Here is a 21,136-nt window from a genome sequence, read left to right on the forward strand (position 1 = left end):
TCTCAACACTGTGAGCTCATGACCTGAGCCAAAATCAAGAATCAGACGCTCAACTGACTGAGCCACCCAGGCGTTCAATTTCCAGTTGTTTGATTTTAAAGAAAGGACAGAGGACCTTATGGAACTGAAAGCTGATGACCATTAAACATATTTTTAAATGAAAGATCACTGTATGATTTTTAGCACGTAATTCAGACACAGTATGAAGGACTGCATGGCATGACTTTAAACACAACTTTGATCACCTACTTATTTATGTAAACAAAAGTTCTCAGTCCTTAGAGGTACAAAAATGAAAAGTTAACACTAGAACTGATGGTTAATCTTGTCTCATTCTGGCAATACGTGAGGGCCAGCTGCAAACACAGGAATTCTTTATCTTGTTAAGATAAGCATTTCTTCTTTCTTTCTTTCTTTCTTTCTTTCTTTCTTTCTATCTTCTTTCTTTCTTTCTTTTTTTCTTTCTTTCTTTCTTTCTTTCCAGCTTACCATAAATAAATAAATAGATAAATAAATAAAAGATAAGCATTTCTAGTTAAAGAAAAAAATTATTTGGGAGAAATTCTGCAACATTTAAATGCCTTATTTGTAGTCACAGGAAATGTTTAAAATATTAATTTTAACTTCAGTACTAGGGATGCCTGGGTGGCTCAGTCAGTTAAGCGTCCGACTCTTGATTTCGGCTCAGGTCATGATCTCACGGTTGGTGGGCTTGAGCCCCATCAAGGGCTTTGTGATGACGGCAAGGGGCCTGCTGGGGATTCTCTCTCTCCCTCTCTACCCCTCCCCTGAACGTGCTCACTCTCTCTCTCTCTCAAAATAAATAAACTTAAAAAAAAAAAACCCACTTCAATGCTAAATGTGTTGCGGTAGGAGTAATAAAGTAATTCATGACAAAATATATTGTATTAGGAAAAGACTCCATGAGGAGGCAGAGTGGAAATACAAGTTCAAGGAGAAAAGAAAAGGGACAATGAAACATGCCTATTGAAAGAGCTTATTTACGTATTTTAAACAGATGATGGAATCATTATGTTGTTTGAATTTCACTGGATACACTGAAATGAGTGATGGGAAGTTTTAATTAATTAATTTTTTTAAAGTTTATTTATTTTTTTAGTAATCTCTGTACCCAACCTGGGGCTCAAACTCATGACCCCAAGATCAGGAGTTGTGTGTTCCTCCAACCGAGCCAGCCAGGTGCCCCAGTCGGTTAAACATCTGACTCTGGATTTCGGCTCAGGTCACGATCTCACAATTCGTGAGTTTGAGCCCCACGTTGGGCTCCTTGCTGACAGTGCAGAGCCTGCTTGGGATTCTCTCTCTCTCTCTCTCTCTCTCTCTCTCTCTCTCTCTCCCCCTCTCTCTCTGCCCCTCCCCTGCTCACTCTCTCTCTCTCTCAAAAATAAACACTTAAAATAAAATGTCAATATTTAAAACATGTCAGATTATACGCTTAGCCAAGTATATAAATTCAAATGAAAATTTTCACATGTCTACTTAAAATGTGTGATGGGACATATAGTTTGTCTAAATTCCTCTTGAGGTTACATGGGCATAAAAGTGTGAACATCACTGGGGTCGGGGAGAAAAGCAGGGGCTTTAGAGTGGGACAGGCTTGTACTCAAATTCCAAACCTAACCCTCACCAGCTGAGTGTCCTCAGAGAGGTTATTTAACATTCTGAGCTCTGGTTTCTTACTCTTAAAACGGGATAGTATCTGTCTTTTAGGGCCATTGTGAGGAAGACAGAAAGGTACATTAAGTGTGAAATGTATAAACGGAGGCTATCGTATAGGAAACGCATGTGGGACGTCAAGACCTGGTTTTTGAATCAAGCTATGCCTTAATGTATAAAGGATTCAGAAGCCAATCAGGGCGGCGAGTTACTCTTTCTCCATAATCCTAGAAGAGGGCGTGAAGATACCATGCTCACTAAGCTTAACGGCGCAGTTCCAACTGGGTTGTTTTCACAGGGATCTCAAAATATTCATGGTTCAGAATACTCCCATGAATATCCGAGTTGAACACGATAGTCTCCCGACCAGTGGAGTTTCATTCACTTCTAGAGTAAATGCTGGGAGCCTCCTAGGGGTCGAGCCCTGTGCAGTAGCTAGGGAAGAGAGTGGACCCCCTTGCCTCCTTTGGCTCCCGGTCAAGCAGGGGAGATAGACATGGGAACGGATCACTTCATTCCAGTGTGAGAAATGTAGACGGACAGGTACAAGGCACAGGGCCAGCACTCAGCAAAGCAGGCTTTGCAGAACACGAGCTGATGAGATTATGGAAGTTGAATAGGACAGGATGAAAGCTTTGTTGTTTGGCCACAGATGAAGAATACTTCAGGCAGCACACACGTCAAGGTACCAAGGTTTTAAAAAGCTGGTATATTCCAGAAAAATCTAAGTGGCCGAATGCAGTGTGAGGCAGAGGAGAGGCTGGGGTGTTTCGTCTGCAGTCTGGAGGCAGAGGGAAGCTGCTGAACAGTTTTGAGCAAGGAACCTCATCAGATCCAGTTGGAGAAAACACACGGACAGACGTCAGAGGATGGATGAGAAGAGGAGACACTGAGAGCTGCTAACAGGACGGCCTCAGAGTGACTGGTGCGACTGGCTGGTAATGGGGATGTGGGGTTGGAGGGGGAAACGGGCCGGGGGCGGTGCTTTTCAGGAGAGTCAGCAGTTTGGAGGCTGGCTGGGTATGGGGAGGAAGAGGAACAGAGGGTGAGCCGTGGGTTTCTAGGTTTCGGTTGCCTGGGGGGGTGCCATTAGGTGAGACGGGTGATACAGGATATGGTGTCACCGAGAGAAGGCACTCAGTTTAGAGGATAAAAACCTTAGTTTGTCAAGATACCCAGAATGTCCTACCTAGGTCTGTGAGAGGGGGCACTCCAGGTGCCCTCAAAAAGATGCACATAACCGTGTGCTCCAAGGCAAACCCTGTACGTATGGAATGCAAAACAAGCTCCCGCCCGAGAACGGCAGGCTCTGGCTTTTTCCACGTCATCTCAGAGGTCCAATTAGGCACTTTGTTTTTGGTCTGGCGATGGACCGGCTGCAGAGATATCTAATCTCCCACTACTGTCAATATACGAGCTCTTGGCCGAGAAGCCAGACCCACCAGACGAGGCACACGGGCTGTTAACAGGAAAGCTGGTCTGAGGACGCTGCCCAAGATGTGAAGGCAGTAACCACCGGCTCGGTCTGAACACAGGCCACGTAGATGCCATGCATCGGCCCTCAGAAGGCAAAGCAAGATGCCTGTGGCGGTGTGGGGCTTCTGCCAATGCCCGGCAACCCCATGTTGATCCCCACTTCCATGTTTACAGACCGTCCCTTGACAACCAGCCATTTTCAGGTCTGTGAGGTTGGTACTGTTGTCTCCTTCTGTAGCCCAGGCGGGCTGGCCCGCGAAGGGCAGAGAAAGGGGATCTGCATCCCTCTACTCCACCTTCTCAACGAATAGAGGATGAGACCCAGGAATGTGTGCCCGAAAGCACGTGGCAGGCATTTTTCTGAGAGTTCTGAGCGAGGAAATCAGGATGGACGCAAGTGTAAAAGGTATCACATTTCAAGTCATTAAAAGCTGGTCTAAAACATTGAAAAAGAGGTCCGACTAACACACGGTCAAGCTTGTGGGAGAATCTTTTGTGCTCCTTTCTCTCAAGCCATGTTTGCCAGCACTTTCATGTTCATTCTCTTCGGGGCATGGTGTTCCTTCGTGTGAACAAAGCACACTTTATGCATTCAACCACAAGGGACCTGTGGGCAGTTTCCAGGTTGAGGTAATACAAAGTGCTGCTGTGAACATTCTAGTACACTCCTTGTGTGTTTTGGTAAACACACAAGTGCATTTCTGTTGGATACACACTGCCAGACAGTTTTCCAAAATGGTGGTACCAAATCTGTGGTCTCACTAACAAAACAGGAGTATGAGTTCTTCCCTCGTCCACACTTGGCTCTTTTCTTTTTAGCCATCCTGGTAGATGTCTAGTGTGGCGTCTGCTTGTGATTTGAATTTGCATTTCCCTCATGGCTATGTAACGGAAATTCCTTCAGAGAGGAATTTCTCTCTGAAGGCTCTTAATCGATAGGCTCTCTTACCCTTTTCTTTCACAATTTATTTGTTGAAGAAATGGACTCCCTACTTTCCACGAGAACCTGACTGTACCATTTTGAATATATAAGCCTTATGGTTGTTGCAGGGTTACTGTGTTTTACAGAAAGGGTAGACTCTTTGTGATTCGATGTGTTCACCCTAATCTTAAAGACAGATACTGCCCAGGTCCACAAGACTGTTCCAGACGATCCCTACAGTCTCATCCAGGTGGAGCACAGTCATTCAGAATTCTAACCGGCTTCCTTCATCTCTTCCCATTGTTATAAGGACTTCTCTTTCCTAACTGGTGAAAGCACTTGCCCAAGGGGCTTAGTCCGTCATGGAAAGTCCAGAGGAGCCAGAGGGGCATTCTGATTTCCACTGCCACTAATCGACTGTGTGACCTTGAGGAAAATCACATGAATTTTCTGGGCTCAATCTTTTCATCTGAATAGCGGGATGGCAAATAAGTTTCATTTTTAGGGCCAAGGCCAAGCAGTTGAGGACTGTTACCTGAAGGGCAACAGAAGGGTTCTGAGGTCAAGCCTAAGCTCAGCGGAAAACAGTGCTGTGCTTGCTTCCCGGCAGGGGAACAGGAAGGCTTGCTTCCCGGCAGCCTCTGGACCAGGTTATCTGTCAGCTTCAGAAGATAATCTCTAAGGACCCTTCAGGCCCTGACATTCTAAGTAGTCTCTTCAGTATGGCTTGGAATGGGGCTGTTGGTTAATGACGTAATCTAGATAAAAGCGATTCCTGTTTTTCAGAATACCAGTTCGATTATAGTAGGGCGTATTTAATGTTACCAGAAATACCACTGAGTCTTCTCAATGTGATGGCAGTACTGGAGGTTCCACAGAATTACCAGGTTGCCCTCATGAGCATCAATTATCACATTAGGAAAAGCTAACAATTCTGGTTAGTAGAAAATTCTGGGTATAGTGTCAAAGGAGCTGCTGTTGTATTTGATGCTGGCTAAGAAATTATAGTCCCCAATGTGTGGCTTAAAGGGCATCCTACTAGAAGGGCAGGGCTCTGTGCTTAGTCAATTATCACCAGCTACTACTATTTTCTTTCTTAAAAAAAAAATTTTTTTTAATGTTTATTTATTTTTGAGGCGGGGGGAGGGACAGAGAGAGAGGGAGCCACAGAATCCAAAGCAGACTCCAGGCTCTGAGCTTTCAGCACGGGGCCCCACGTGGGGCTCAAACTCATGAACTGTAAGATCGTGACCTGAGCTGAAGTTGGGACAGTTAACCGACTGAGCCCCCCAGGTGCCCTTATTACTATTTCCTAACAACAACAATGGTCTGCCCCTTGTGTCTTGGGAGATCTGTCAAGTCCACAGCAACCCCTCCGATGAAGACTGGCCCTCTTCCTTCACCCATTCACAGGCAAAGGGCTGTGGAACTTAATATCTGAGTTTGCCCTTTTTTTAAAAAAGTGTTCTTAATGTTTGTTTATTTTTGAGAGAGAGAGAGACCGCCAGGAGCGCAGAGAGAGAAAGAGACAGAGTCCGAAGTAGTAGGCTCTGAGCCATCAGCACAGAGCCTGACGTGGGGCTCGAACCCACAAACCGTGAGATCATGACCTGAGCTGAAGTCAGACACTTAACTGACTGAGCCACCCAGGCGCCCCCTGAATTTGCCCTTTTGACCAAACTTGGGCCAAAGAGAATCTCTCTGCTATGAATCTGGAATCAAGGCGGGTCTGTCCCCTTTAGTGTTCAGCTGAGGGAGGTGTGTGAACTTGAGAGTTGACTCTGCCCTCCAGCTGTCAGCAGTGAGATGAGGCCCAGGAGATGGAATGATTAGCTCCCTTTGGTCTTGACCACACTGCAGTCCCTGGCTCCATTTCTGATGGGACTTGACTCTACTTCCCATCCTTGGGTTTGGCGAGATATCCCTGTGTCCTTATGAATTAGCTCCAGAGACCCTCTTTCCTAGGTTAGATTAATAGATATTTCCTCAACACTTCTCCTATGGGGCATGCACCCATGTGGGCTCAAGAAGCAGGCAGAGATGGCGATGACAAGAAGGAGGGGGAAAAGCAGACATGAGAGGAGTGAAAAAAAGAAGAGGACAGAGAGGAAGAGGGAACAGTAAGAAGGAAGAAGGTCCTGAGAAAAGACAGAATGAAAGAGAAGACAAAAATAGGCAAGGATTAGCTCAGGCCACGATCTCACGGTTCGTGAGTTCAAGCCCTGCGTTGGGTTCCACGCTGCTTGGGATTCTCTCTCTCTCTACCCCTATCCCGCATGCACTGTCACTCTCTCTCTCAAAATAAATAAACTTCAAAAACGAAGACAGGGAAGGAACAAATGGTAGGCACATGGACCGGACTGTCCACTTGCTCTAAGCCAGAACTGTTCCTTTGTCCTTAGTGGGGGACTCGGAGCATGAAGTAGGAGACATGGCAGGGCGGGGGGGGGGGGGGGGGGGGACACGCAGTCACAGAAGAATGACATGGCTCTGTACACACTGATGGGCTCACAGGATGATGTTAAGTGAAAGGATCAAGGAACAGAACGATACGTGGGTGTGACCATGCTTACGCAAAATAAGCCGGCAATCTAACACCCTAGTCAAATAAAACCCGGGTGTATATGCTAAGCTGTCATGAGCGGTGGCCCCTTGGGGGGGCTTGTGGCTTGAAGTGATAGGGAGGCTTTCAACTTGGCTAAACCCGTTAAGATTATTTCCATTTTTATAACAACCATGCTTTCCTTAAAAAGAAAACTCCACAGGCAAAGCAAACTGAAAGAAAAAAAGAGAAAGAAAGAAAAGAAAAGAGAAAAACAAAGGAAAAGAAAAAAAGAGAAAAGAGAAGAGAAGAGAAGAGAAGAGAAGGAAAGAAAAGGAAAGGGCGGTTACCTTGGCTCGGGCCTCCCGAGATGCCTCCGCCTCTGCAGCCATCGCCCTCTGGAGCTGCACAGGCAGCTTCACGTCCTTAATTTCCACGCGCTCCACCTTTATTCCCCAGTCGTCCGTGGCATCATCCAGGGTACACTGTCAGGAAGAGAGAAGGCAAGCCAGGAATGCTCAGCCCAGCCCAGAGGCCTACGGTAGAGCACTGGGGTCTAGAGCAGACAGGGCGCTGGGGGAGAGCCGGGAGAGAGCTTACTTCTCCTGCGCTGGATGGAAGGCTGAGCCAGGGGCTGGGTCCCAGGGAGCTGATCCTGATTCTAGGCCTAAGAAGCTCATGCAGAGGTTGGCGAACTTTTCCTACCAGGGCCAGACAGTGATCGTTTACTTTCGGTGTCTGTTGCAACTGTGAACTGTGCCGATGTAGGTCAAAAACAGCTGTGGACAATACCTAAGCCAATGGGAGTGGCTGTATCCCAATAAAACTTTACTGACAGAAACAGGTGGCCAGCTGGCTCCTGATCTAATAGGACTCCACGTAAGCCACATTACTTCCTCCTGCTTCAACTTGGTCCCTTTACCATGGGTGGAATGAAATCCTACTTCCTGTCTCATATGGTGGCTGTGGACATCAGGTAAGGTCACAGATTTTACACACCGTGACACTGATACAAGTGACAAGATCTCAGGTTAGAGTGCTTTATCTTTGTTGAGCAAGTCAGGTTTAATTTGTAATCTATTACCCAAGTAAGACTGGAAAGCACAGGAGTTCCAAGGGAAGTCATGGGACCCACACACGAGAATTTAACAATACCCGCACTGTCTTGCAGAACGGCCTCTGGATTATTATGCTCAAGACAAAGGTTAAAGACTAATTCTCGGGAAACAAAACAAAACTACACTGAAGGGAATAAAAAAAAACGATGCATGCATCTGAGCTATTAACCCATGAGCTTTCTGTGTGAAAAATATTCCCTTCCACCAAATCAAGTTTGAGAAAACCTTTCTACGAAGGGAGGAAGGCAGGCCAGTGATCCCCCAGTTGGAATGAGTAAAAAGCTGTCAAACAACCAATGACCCTTTGCTTCATCTTTTGATTTCTGGTGGGTATCAGCCCCGGCACACGCCTCACCTGCATGTTGTGTGCAATTTCTTCCCTGTCAGACAGGATCTGAGAGAGGTTCTTGGTGCCCAGAACGTTCCTCAGAGTCGTTTGTGCCAAAAGACGGGTTGCGGAGTCGGCGTTGGTGATATTTGCCACGGCCAGAGTTGCGTTCTGAACGCGGTAATAGACCACGCCATCCACACTAATGGTCACGGAATCCTTAGTGAGGATCTGTAACAGAAAGGGAGCGGTTGCACACCGGCCGACCAACTCCTTCTTTAAGATGACTGCAAGGAATGTTGTTCTATGGAACATCTTGAACACTGGCCGATTTTCTTTAGTAAGCCCTATCGACTCAATGTCTGTGTTCCCTCATCATTCAGACGCGGAGGCCCCAGCCCCAACATGATGGCATTAGGAGGCGGGGCCTTCGGGACGCCCATCAGGTCACGAGGGTTGAACCCTCACGGCCATCTAGGATCTAGGAAGTGGACACTCCTCAGCCCCCGAGTCCAGCCTCCAGGACTGTGAGTAAGAAATCCTGCTGCTCCTGAGCCACCAATCTGTGGGGTTTGGTTGGAGCAGCCCGGATGGACTAAGACAACAGAGCGTCAGGAAGTGGAGTGTGTATTTAGAATTTTAATAAAATACATTCACTTATTCCTTAATTCCATTAATTCATTCAGTTAGTCAACAAATGCTGAGATACCGCTCAGCAGCAGGCACTGTTCCTTCAAAGCGGACGGGGAATGAAGGGAGACTTTATGGGACAAAGGAAGGACACTTGTAGGTGGCCGGGGTGGTGTGTGAGCTGTGTCTTCAAGGAAGAAATAACATTTTTTTTTTTTAATTTTTAAATTAGAAAAATTTTTTTATTTTATAAAATTGTTTTAATGTTTATTTATTTTTGAGAGAGAGACAGAATGTGAGCAGGCGAGGGGCAGAGAGAGAGGGAGACGCAGAATCTGAAGCGGGCTCCAGGGTCCGAGCTGTCGGCACAGAGCCCGATGTGGGGCTCGAACTCACGAACCGTGAGATCATGACCTGAGCCGAAGTTGGATGCTTAACCGACTGAGCCACCGAGGCACCCTTTACATTTTTTATTTCAGAGAGAGAGAGAGAGAGAGAGAGAGTATATGAGCAGGGGAGAGGAGTGGAGGGCAGGGGGAGGGAGAGAGAAGGGGGGGAGGGAGAGAGAGAGAGAGAGAGGGAGACAGAATCCCAAGCAGGCCCCACACTCAGTGCCAATACAGGGCTCAATCTCACGACCCTGGAATCGAGCCAAAATCATGAGACGGACGCTCAACTGACTGAGCCACCCAGGCAACCTGAAATAACAATTTTCTGAGGGTGGCATGAGAGCATCCAAGGCAGAGACAATAATGCATGAAACGGCACAGAGCCATGGCACAGCCTAGGTTTGCTGAGCTATATATATATATAAGTAGCACAGCATTGCCAGAACAAAAAGTGAATGGGGGACGTTGTTACAGGGGGAGATCAGGGTACAGACCCACTTTGTAGCACACTCCATGAAGATGCTTACAAGCACAGAATTTGCCAATGCTCCTTCCTACCACCTTCAGTGCCTTAGTTTGGTATAGGCGTCCTCTGACTGCTGGCCCTTTGGCCTCACTCCGTCCCACGCCCCCCTGCACACCCTACACAGGACAAGGTGTGCGTCCCACATGCGCCACGTTGCATGTCCCAGGGCCTTCGTGCAGGTGTCCCCTCTGCTTGGATGTCCTCTCCCCTCTCTCTCCCGCATGCCATGAGACTGGCACATTGTTACTCATCACTCAAGACACAGCTCAAGTGTCTTCTCCTCTGTGAACCTTGCCAGACGGGGCAGACTTAAACACTTTCCCCTTTGCGCTTTGCAAAGTGCTTTGCAGATACTGCCCCTTTGCAGCGGCCAGTATTGCTGACCTACATCACCGCTTCTCTGCTGGACTAGGCGTTTCTTAAGAGTAGTCTGTCTTTGTATTCCAAGCACTGGCAGAGGGATGGATCCACGGCAGGGGGTCAATAAATGCGAGATGACCTGAAACGTGATCCTGGGAATTTAGTGATTGGTGCCGGGGCTCTACCCCGCTTTGCTTTGTGACCCTAGTGAGGCTCTTAAACTGCTTGACCTAGAGATTCCTCATTTGTGAGATGGGGCTAATTACACTGCCCAATTCTGTGCAAGTTTCTTTGAAGAGCTGGTAAGATGTTTGTGAATGAAGCTCTTTGGAAAGTGTAAAGGGGGGAGTCTGCGTACCTCTGTCTGTTAAGCTCCCGATTCGATTCTGGCTCAGGTCATGATCTCAAGGTTCAGGAGTCCGGGCGCTGCCTCGGTCTCTGGGCTGACAGCTCTGGAGTCTGCTTGGAATTCTCTCTCTCTCTCCCCCCCGCCCCCGCCCCTCTCTCTCTCTGCCCCTCCCCTGCTCTCTCTCTCTATCAAAAATAAATACATAAACTTACAAAAAAAAGTGCAAAGAGCTATGTAAACGGCAAGTGATAACTAACGGTATTATATGGCTGTTTAGTCCCTGCTAGGCAGGAAAGCGGTAATCCTTTTTCTGATAATCTAAAAATACTTCTAATAGTATATTACCATCTTGCATGAAAATTAATCAGTTCCCATGATGTGATGGGAAAATGTGTATCATTTCTAAACCATTTCTTGCCCTCGTGACTCTGCCACAGCCAGAGCTTTCTAAAGCTGCCGCCTCTCTTCCTACTGTTTATTGTAGGCAGAGTATTTATCTTCCTTCACATGAAGTTCACAGGGGATCGGAAAAAGGACTGCTCGCCAAGTTCCAATCTGCTCTGCATTCAGCAGCTCGCAAGAGAGAAGACAGCAGCTGGAAGGCAGAGGCTTACAGCAAGCCGGCCAGCTGCCCGTGATGTTTACAGAGGAAAATGCCAGGACTCCCAGCTACCCTGAAAGGGGCTCCTTCTGAGAGCCGATCTTCCCTGAGACATGGGAATCCGTGCAGAGAATACAGCACAGCTCCCAGCCTTGTTCTGGTGGGTAAAAGCGATTCCTGGTGTTCCTACGTACGTGTGGATTACAAAGTCTGACCTCACCCACTACTTGGATCAGTACCAGCAAGGAGGTTCCTGGGCTGGTCTCTGGATTTGGGAAAAAGAGAAAGCAATGAGGCCGGGCTCCACCGCCCTGCTGAGTAGCTGGCCTTTGGCCAGGAGACACTTGACATATTCTTCTATCCCTCCCTTCATCCTACTTTCAGGCTTTCTGTCTGCAAAGGTTAGGATGCCTCCCTGGACATGTGGACCAGGCTGGCTATCACTAGGTCACGGGCCAGGATGGAGCTAATGTGGATTGCATTTAGCATGCAGCGGTGGGAGAAGCATGAGGCAAGGACCCCAAAAAGCTAGATATTGGTGGCCTGGAGGGATCCCTTTGCCCCACGGCAGCTACAAGCTTTCCAGGGATTCTGCTGTGAGTTTCAACAGTGATATTACTTGCGAAACAGTTTGAAATAGCATGAAGTAGTTACTATTCTAAAACATTATAGGCTTTATCTAAAATGCCGAATGAGCAGTTCCTAATTTTGGGGCTTCTAACCAATTAATCTAGAGTATAATCAAGAACCTTAAGAAGAAAAAGGTTAGAGAGGGAGGGAGCCAAACCATAAGAGACTCTTAAAAACTGAGAACTGAGGGTTGATGGGGGGTGGGAGGGAGGGGCGGGTGGGTGATAGGTATTGAGGAGGGCACCTGTTGGGATGAGCACTGGGTGACGTATGGAAACCAATTTGACAATAAATTTCATAAAAAAAAAAAAAAAACCTTAAGAAGAATATTATACCAAGCTGGATTTTCTTTTTTTTTTTAAATGTCTTATTTTTGAGAGACAGAGTGTATGCGAGTAGGGGAGGGGAAGAGAGAGAGAGGGAGACACGGAATCCGAAGCAGGCTCCAGGCTCTGAGCTGTCAGCACAGAGCCCGACATGGGGCTCGAACCCGTGACCTGTGAGATCATGACCTGAGCCGAAGTCAGTTGCTTACCCGACTGAGCCACTCAGGTGCCCCCTAAGCTGGATTTTCTATCAGAAGCCAGCAGCAGAGAAATGTGGTAGTAAAAGTGATGACAAGTATGAAAAGCTAACATTACACTTGAGTTAACATTGTGTTATACTTCGTAGTAAGAAGCAGTTACATAGCACTTACTAACTTAGCCCCTGTTCTAAGCACTCTACACATAACATCTCACGTAGTCCCCACGAGAACGTTATAAAGTAGGTCCTACTGTCACAACCTCTGTTTCACAGCTGAGGAAACTAAGGCACAGAGAAGTTGAGGAACTTGCTCAAAGTCACACAGCTGGAAAACCGTGACGGCCGACAGGCTCTCCACCTGTGCTCTCGCCGCTCTCCTCTGCCTCTCTCATTGCTAAGTACTTTCACATGTGACATCTGTTACTCATGGCAAAAGACAACCTTACCTCCTGAGGGGGGATGTCAAATGAAATCGTTCTCATGTCCACTTTGATGAAGCTGTCCGTGCACGGCAGAATAAAAAATAAACCTGCAACAAAGAAACACAGAATGTTACGGAGAGACGCCAGTGCCGAATCCGTTCACCGTCAGAGAATCCACTTAGGCAACTGAAAGAAGCCAGTTCGTCTCAGTGCCTGAGCCAGACGCCAGGAATGCTATCCTCTTGCTTACTTCCCCCACCAAACTGTTGCCACTGAGGCCCGTGATTTCATTTCCTTACTCCGCTGTCACTGGCCGTCTTGTTTTCACTTAGACCAATGCAATCCTTCCCCAAGTCTTTCTGTATCTTTCAGTTTCTCTCCTATGGCCCCCGTTTTCTCAGCCACAAGCACAAGTCTTTCCTGAACTGCAAAGCCCTGAACCCGTCACACGAGGTCCAGCCCAACCTGCCCAGGCCCCTCTGCAGCCCTTCTCCTGTCCTCGTGCTCTATGCTCTTGCTGGGCTGTTCCCTGCAGTTCCCTGGGTCTGCCGTGCTCCCTTCTACATCGCTCCGCGCCTGTTGCCGTTTCTGCGGGGAACACCTCCCCTCTGGCTAACACCTCTCCAGGCCTCAAGACTCAGCAGAGATGTCACCTTCAGCCCAGATGGTCTCCTCCTACTAATTCGGGTCAGTGACTTGTCTGGGTTTCCACAGCTATCTGCAATTACTTGACCCTAATACTTATCACACGGGGTTGTAACTGTTTTCCTTTTTGGTGTCCATTAGACAGCAAGATCCTTGAGGGCACAAACCATATTTTAGTCTCCCTTGAATTCCCAGAGCCTGGAATGCAGTAGGGGCTTAAGTGAAGTTTGCCAAAAGCGATGACTGAAAGCCTTTAGCGTAATAGGAATTCTCATGCTCAGACTTCCATGGCTGCCGCTATTCTTGGCCTAAAATAATGTTATCAGCTTGGATGGGAAGGGGAGGGGAGCTAAGGGAAGGAAAGGGTGATTGTGGCAAGACTGGCTCGTGCCACTGCTATTGTTACACATGCACTCTTTTCTAAGCCAACAGAGAAAGGGCCCTTGGAAGGGAATTCACATCAACAGGAGGAAGAATTCCAGTCTCCAGACAACCACCCAGAACGCTTATACTGACCAGGTCCTTTGGCTCCTCCTTGTAAAATGCGACCCAATCTAAAGATGATGGCTCTTTCATATTCTTTTATGATCTAGGTTAAAAACACAAATAATAATAATTTAACATGAGGAGTGCAAATATTTATATCCACTATTTATTTTATACACAGCTTCTTTTTTTTTAAGTTTGTTTATTTTGAGAGAGAACGAGCACAAGTAGGAGAGGGGTAGAGACAGGGAGAGAGAAAATCCTAAGCAGGCTCTGCACCATCAACTTGGAGCCTGATGCGGGGCTTGAATTCACAAACTGTGAGATCACGACCTGAGCTAAAACCAGCAGGTGGATGCTTATCTGACAGATCTACCTAGGTGCCCCAACATAAACAGCTTCTCAAATATGTATTTCTGCCCTAAACAGATTCGATGCCTCTATTTTGTTTTTTTCTCTAAAATCCAGATAGTATCAGGGTGCCTGGATGGCTCAGTTGGAAGGGCATGGGACCCTTAATCTTGAGGTCATGAGTTTGAGCCCCACGTCGGGTGTAGAGGTTACTTAAATACATAAAACTTAAATAACTAAATACATAAATACATAAATGGAGTTCCTGGGTGGCTCAGTTGGTTAAATATCTGACTCTCGATTTTGGCTCAGGTCATGATCTCACGGTGCATGGGTTTGAGCCCCATGTCGGGCTCTGTGCTGGGATACTCTCTCTCTCCCTCTCTCTCAAAAATAAATACACATTAAAAAAAACAATTAAAAATAAATAAATAAAATCCAAACAGTATCTATAAATCACATGTCCAATATTTTATTACCCCTACCAAGCATGATATGTATTTACTATTTTTTTAAGTTATTATAAAAGCAATACATATTCATGGTATAAAATTTGGGAAGTATAGAATAGTATACAGGAGCAAATCCATAACTTCACTCCTCAGCTGTTAACATCATCATTCAGTTACTCATGCATTGTGAATACAGAAAAAAAAAGAAAAGAAAGAAAGAAAAAAACTAAATTCCCCATAGTTTGTCTCCTGATATCTTAAATCGTAACAATAAACTTATCTGAAAATTATAGAGCATATTTTATCTCTTTAGGAATTGTAAATGATAGTCATTTGTCACAGTATTAATAACTTCATGGAAAAAATAACCAGCATTTAGGGGGCATTTACCATGTGCCAGGCATTGGGATACACATGTTTAGATACATTATTTTAATCCTCACATTGGCCCTAGGAAGTGGGTGTTGTTACTTCCTCCCATTTCACAGGAAGGAAACATGGCAAAGGTCACATGGTGAACAATGGAGCCAGCAACCAAACCTCGGCCTCCTGAATCTGGACAGGAGCGTCCCACATCCCGAACTTCGATGGTGAGCCTTACTTTTGTTTTGGCGGTGGGAGAGCTTGAACATACCCACGTGTTTTGGGGGGTTTTTTTGAGAGCGAGAGAGTGAGCTGGAAAGGGGCAGAGAGAGAGGAGGACAGAGAACCTGAAGAGGGCTCTGTGCTGACAGGATGACAGCAGCAAAGACCGATGTGGGGGTCGAACTCCCGGACCTTGAGATCATGACCTGAGCTGAAGTTGGACGCTCAACCGACTGAGCCACCCAGGCGACCCAATGGTGATCCTTACTATAGGTATTTCTTACCTGTAAGAAAGACCGCCTGAAAAGAAGTTCTAAAGTTCCATCACAATAGACTAGAGTGAATCTTCTAAAGGAGTCATGAAGGAAAAAGAACTACAGGCCAGCAGGTGTCTGTCTCTTTTACACACACACACACACACACACACACACACACACACAGGGGGTTTATGTAGTTAGGGCTTGACCCCTTTCCAGACGCAAGTGAAATATTCTTTACCTTTATGCACATCCATACTGATATTGGGAAGGTTATAACTGTGAACAAGAACGAGACAGCCACCAAAATCCAGCCACAAGGTCCAAGGCCCGTATTAGGGCTATCTGTGAAAACAAAAAATATGCAACTCTTATCATGGTGATTAGCACACTCTGACCATCTTCAGCCTCTGTTCACTGAACACACTTATGCTTGGAGTCTGGAGCTGGTTTACATGGATTTTCCCATGCAATCCTTACAACAACGCTGAAGTGCAGGGTGCTACTTTTTTCTTTTTTTTAAGTTTATTTATTTTGAGAGAGAGAGAGAATCAGAGCCCACGAGTTGGGGAGGGGCAGAGAGAGAGGGAGAGAGAAAATCCTAAGTAGGCTCCGTGCTGCCAGTGCAGAGCCTGATGTGGGGCTCGAACTCACGAACCACACGATCTTGACCTGAGCCCAGATCCAGAGTTAGATGCTTACCTGATTACCTGACTGAGCCACCCACATGCCCCGGTGCTACTTTTTCTAATCTCCTTAACATGACAAAGGCTGTCTATGTTATTTTCTATCCTGCAGATATTTATTAGGCACCTAATATTTATTAGGGTTCGTGCTTTGCACTGAAGGGGTAAAAGGGAGTAAGACCCAATCCCGGCTATCAGGCAAGTTCAGCGGGCAGGACAGACAAACAGATCGTTAGAACACTGGGTGGTGAGTGCAGACATAGAGCACTCTGTTCAGAACATTCTGAAAACACGGAATAGGGGTAACTCACACCGGTGGGACAGAGTGGGGCTCGGATGGGTGGACAGTTTTCCTCCCACTTTTCTAATTGTTTCCTTTCCTGTAACACGAAATAGCTTTTCGTCTTGTTATAAAGGTAATACACGCCCTGCTGCAAGAAATTCAGAAAAGTATGGAAAAGAAGGGGAAACGTACTCAATCCACACATGGTGAGTATGTTTCCAAACCTTTCTCTTGTACACCTGCATTTTATGAGTAAATAAAATGTGTAACCTATTTTTCTCCCTTCTATTATTCTCACCTCCTTTTTCAGCCTTTGTTGCTATGCACCTGTGCTTTTTCTAAATTTTTTTTTAGCAGCTATACTTGCACAAAGTTTAAAAAGTCCAAAAGTTCTAGAAGACTACTACAAAAAGAGAGCGGTCCCCTGCTTACCTCTTTCAGCGTTTCTTTCCTCAAAGGCAGCTGCTCTGTTGGCGGAGTATTTTGGTATACACTCCATGTTTCTAAATAACATGCTGATTTTGTTCCTTGTGGCTCTCTTCGTTTTGAGCATTCCTTATTGACTTTCCACTGTGGAAGGGGATTTAGCTTTTCCTCCACCCATAAATATACCCATCCTTCTAATTACATCGTACTTTTTGTGTGGTCATTATAGCATTTTATATTTCATGTATACGTCAATGCGATTCAAAGCTAAGCCACGCAGGGACGTCTAATTCATTTTTCTGTACCACACAACTTTTTGTTTTTTTTTCACTGTCTTGCTTTTTCCCTTTGCTTAGGTTTTCTTTTTTTTTTTTTTTTAAGTTTATTTTATTTATTTATTTTGAGAGGGAGAGAGCAGGAGAGGGGCAGAGAGAGAGAGAGAATCCCAAGTAGGCTCTGCATTGTCAGCACGGAGCCCGATGCGGGGCTCGAACTCACGAACCATGAGATCAGGACCAGAGCTGAAATCAAGTCAGACACTTACCCGACGGAGACACCCAGGCCACCCCTCACCTTTGCTTAATTTTTAATGTACTCACTGATTCAGCCTCAAACCTCTCATCAATGATCTCAATCTCTCTCAAGGTCAGGTACTCTACCAATTTCATCCTCCAAGAGAGTCTTTCTTGGAGCCATGTCTGGACTTGCTCTCTTGGGTGTTGTGAACAGCTGTCCCAGTGACTGGCTTTCACTACCATCCTGGGAAACCCCTTTCACTTCCTGGCTTGTGTTTTTCCACTTTCTGTATCCAGAGTCTTCCTCATTTTTAGTTTGTTTTTCCTCTTTGTGGAGGGCAGAGGGACTTTGAAGGCCAAGGGATACTATCACTTTTCTTATCAACCACTGAAAGCGTCTGTTCTATTTCTAGGAGCTGTTTTAATAATGAGAGGGAGACTGGCAACAGGGCAAGAGGCAGACCAGGGACCTGTTACGGCTCAGAAGGGCAAAGATGACAGTGAGACGGGCCTTTGAACAAATGGTGGGCCAAGAAATAAGCAGAGTTCAGGCTGAGACCTTAGGAGAGAAGAGACACAAGACGGCATCCAGGTCAAGTGCTCTGAAACACAGAATGAAAGACCAGGAATAGACATTATATATTCTTTGTAGTTTTCTGATTCTGTGTCACAGTGGGAGATAAACAAACGTCCTATGCATACTTGAAAAAAAGTGCTCTAAGTTAATCTCCTGGAAGTTTCTAAGTTAAAATTTGTGGGGTCGTAGACATATTCACTGAGAGGATACACCAAGCAAGGCCACAATGCTGCCTGTGCAGAAGGCTCCATCAGGCATTATCACAACTGTCAATAATCAGAGTGGCCATTTTTAGGTGGTTTGTTATAGGCACCGTATTCAATTACTTTAGATGTGTATCTCATTGTACTCTTTCCAAGCCCTGTGAAGTTATATATTTTTAATGTTTTATTTATTGTTTTTGAGAGAGACAGACACAGGGTGCAAGTGGGGGAGGGGCGGAGAGAGGGGGAGACACAGAATCTGAAGCTGGCTCCAGGCTCTGAGCTGTCAGCACAGAGCCCGACACGGGGTTCAAACCCACAAACTGCGAGATCATGACCTGAGCCGGTCAGTTGTGCAACCGACTAAGCCAGCCAGGTGCCCCTAAGATATTGTTTAATGTATGTTTGTTTGTTTGTTTGTTTTGAGAGAGAGAGAGAGAGAGAGAGAGCGTGCGCAAGCAGGGGAGGGACAGAGTGAGAGAGTCCCAAGCAGGCTCTGTGCTGTCAGCATAGAGCCCAACGTGGGTCTGGAACTCACCAACCACAAGATCATGACCTGAGCCGGAATCAAGAGTTGGAAGCTCAACCGATTGAACCACCCAGGCGCCCCTGAAGTTAAGTATTTTTAATTTCATTTTACAAAGGAGGTAACTGAAACAACAAAGCTTTCCCAAGGTCACATGAGGGAGGAAGATCTGGGATTCAAACATAGGACATCTTGCTCCAGAGCTCCTGTTCTAAGTCCATTCACTCCTTTGGTCCTTTGACTCTGAATTAAAAAAAAAAAAAAAAATCAAAAAGAATTCTGGGGCGCCTGGGTGGCTCAGTCGGTTAAGCGGCTGGCTTCGGCTCAGGTCATGATCTCACAGTTTGTGAGTTCGAGCCCCGCATCGGGCTGTGCTGACAGCTCAGAGCCTGGAACCTGCTTCGGATTCTGTGTCTCCCTCTCTCTGACCCTCCCCACTTGCACTCTGTGTCTCTCTGTCTCAGAAATAAACATTAAAAACAATTTTTTTAAATAATAAAAAAAATTCTCATCAAAGACATTTTTGTGTCTGGAGCACTTTCTCAAGAGAGTATGCAAACTTGGAAAGCATGGTAGGAGTTCTGAGAATGAAATCTGATGTCCCTACAGAGGAAGGCCTCTTAATTCCAGCTGTGCCTATTTATAGCGAAATGGTCTCAAGGTTCTCTGCCAGGCTCAGGTCTAGGTTTCCGAAGTGAAATGGATTGCAAATAAGGAACACACTGGCCAAATACTTCTCTGACAGCATCTGGTGCTTTCTAAAATACTGCCCCAAACCTCCTATCTCCAGGCAAAGTACAAACCTCTGCATCCTGAATATATAAGACTAGAAACTTTTGGAAGGATGGGATGTTTATTCTTATTCTCGCCCAGTCTTTTTGTATGGACATGTGTGCATGCACTCTGTTTCTGTCGTGACGTTATTCTTGAAATCCTCAAATGAATATATGAGATTACAGACCAAGAGCAGTAAGAAATGAAGTGCGTAGCTGGAAAACTGGACTTGGACTTTCACATTTCAAAGGCTCAGCTAGAAGCAATCCACGTAGGGGCACCTGGGTGGCTCCGTTGGCTAAGTGCCTGACTCTTGATCCCAGCTCCCGTCATGATCTCACTGTTCGTGAGTTCGAGCCCCATGTGGGGCTCTAAGCTGGCAGTGCAGGAGCCTGCTTGGGATTCTCTCTCTCCCTCTCTGCCCCTCCCCTGCTCACTCTCACTCAAAATAAATAAACTTTAAAAAACCAATAAAAAATAATCTCTTTATACCCTGGGGAAATGGTACCATTTCAGATTATTCTGGTGCCTCTAGAACTATCTCATTCTCAACCCTTGAAATTCTTCCTTATCTGGTTATAGCTCATAAAGGTACATAGTCACATTCCTCAGAGAGGTGAGGCTTATCCTTCACCAAGGTACTAATGAGTTCTTAGTCATCTACCATTCACGGGCCAAAGAGGAATAGAAATTCTCAGTTACTCCCCCAAATTTCATGAAATTCATTTCCTTCAAGTCCCTCATTCATTAGCTTGAAGACTGAATACCTCCCAGCTGTAGGAGGTAAAAGATAAATGATGAGCAGTCAGTATTCCTGAGATATTTTGGTTGATATACTTGTTGGTACTTGGCTGGGTGGGAATATTCGTAAAGATTGGTGACCCCGTGACACTCGGTTGTAAATACTACTTGGCCATAGTTTTTATCTTTTCTTTTACTACAAAACTCTTCTGAAAACTGCATTAAAGTAATTTTTGTAATCTTTATTTATTTTTGAGAGGGGGGAGGGGCAAAGAGAAAGGGGGACTGAGGATCCAAAGCAGGCTCCGTGCCAACCGCAGCGAGCCCGATGTGGGGCTCGAACCCACAACCCACATGAACCCAACGGTGAGATCACGACCTGAGCTGAAGTTGGATGCTCAACTGACTGAGCCACCCAGGTGCCCCAAAATAAAATTTTAACTAATCAAAGCAAGGTTTTGAAAATGGATATAAGTTTATACATCAACACTGTTTAACTGAATATTCAAATGGGGCTTATCTCCAGGGGACTAACATGAATTTTTAAAAACATCATTTTTTTTCTCTTATTTTAAAAGAAAAATTATCTATACCTTCATTTTCTCTAGATGGCGATTATTTTCTACCTTGCTATTTGTCTTTTAAACCTTTCCTATCTGCTTTTTTAAAAAAATAAAATAAAATAAAATAATGGTATACATAATTATTTTAAACCTGCTTTCCCCCCAATTGTGAGTATCTTTTCATGTCAGTACATATTCTTTATTATTAAAGGTTGAATAATATTCCATTGTTCCATCTAATGAACAATTAGGTTCCAATTTTCTCAAATAGAAACTTGCTGCAATGCATATATGCTTAGCAAAACTTCCACGCATCTTCCCTGTGTAAACGAATTTTGTTGAAAAGATAAAATCACACAATTCTTAAATTTTTTTCATTCTGGAGGTATATTTTATAATTAATAATAATAACCATTTGTTGAATGTTTATCACATGTCGGCCACAAGCAGGTTCCTCACATACCTTCTTTCTAACATTTACAAAAATTTCTAAAGTAGGTATGAAATACTCCTCCTGGACTCCCAAAGAAATAAAAGCAAAAGACTTTCTGGGAAGAGACAGAAGGAAACA

At 45.4% G+C, this 21,136-nt stretch overlaps 1 protein-coding gene across 1 annotated transcript in view; it reads right to left on the reverse strand.

The window, feature by feature from the left end:
- The window catches only part of STOM (stomatin), a 31,247-nt gene that overhangs the window by 2,512 nt on the left and 7,599 nt on the right, over positions 1 to 21,136 (reverse strand). The window contains exons 2-6 of the mRNA XM_060608838.3: positions 15,513 to 15,616; positions 13,657 to 13,729; positions 12,520 to 12,602; positions 8,091 to 8,294; positions 6,968 to 7,102 (exon numbers count right to left, since the gene is read on the reverse strand). Coding sequence (XP_060464821.1) covers positions 6,968 to 7,102; positions 8,091 to 8,294; positions 12,520 to 12,602; positions 13,657 to 13,729; positions 15,513 to 15,616 — 599 coding nt within the window. The remainder of the gene's footprint in view (positions 1 to 6,967; positions 7,103 to 8,090; positions 8,295 to 12,519; positions 12,603 to 13,656; positions 13,730 to 15,512; positions 15,617 to 21,136) is intronic.

The sequence above is a fragment of the Panthera onca genome, chromosome D4 (genome assembly GCF_046562875.1).
Source record: "Panthera onca isolate mPanOnc1 chromosome D4, mPanOnc1 haplotype 2, whole genome shotgun sequence".
In the NCBI taxonomy this organism is placed as follows: Eukaryota; Metazoa; Chordata; class Mammalia; order Carnivora; family Felidae; genus Panthera; species Panthera onca.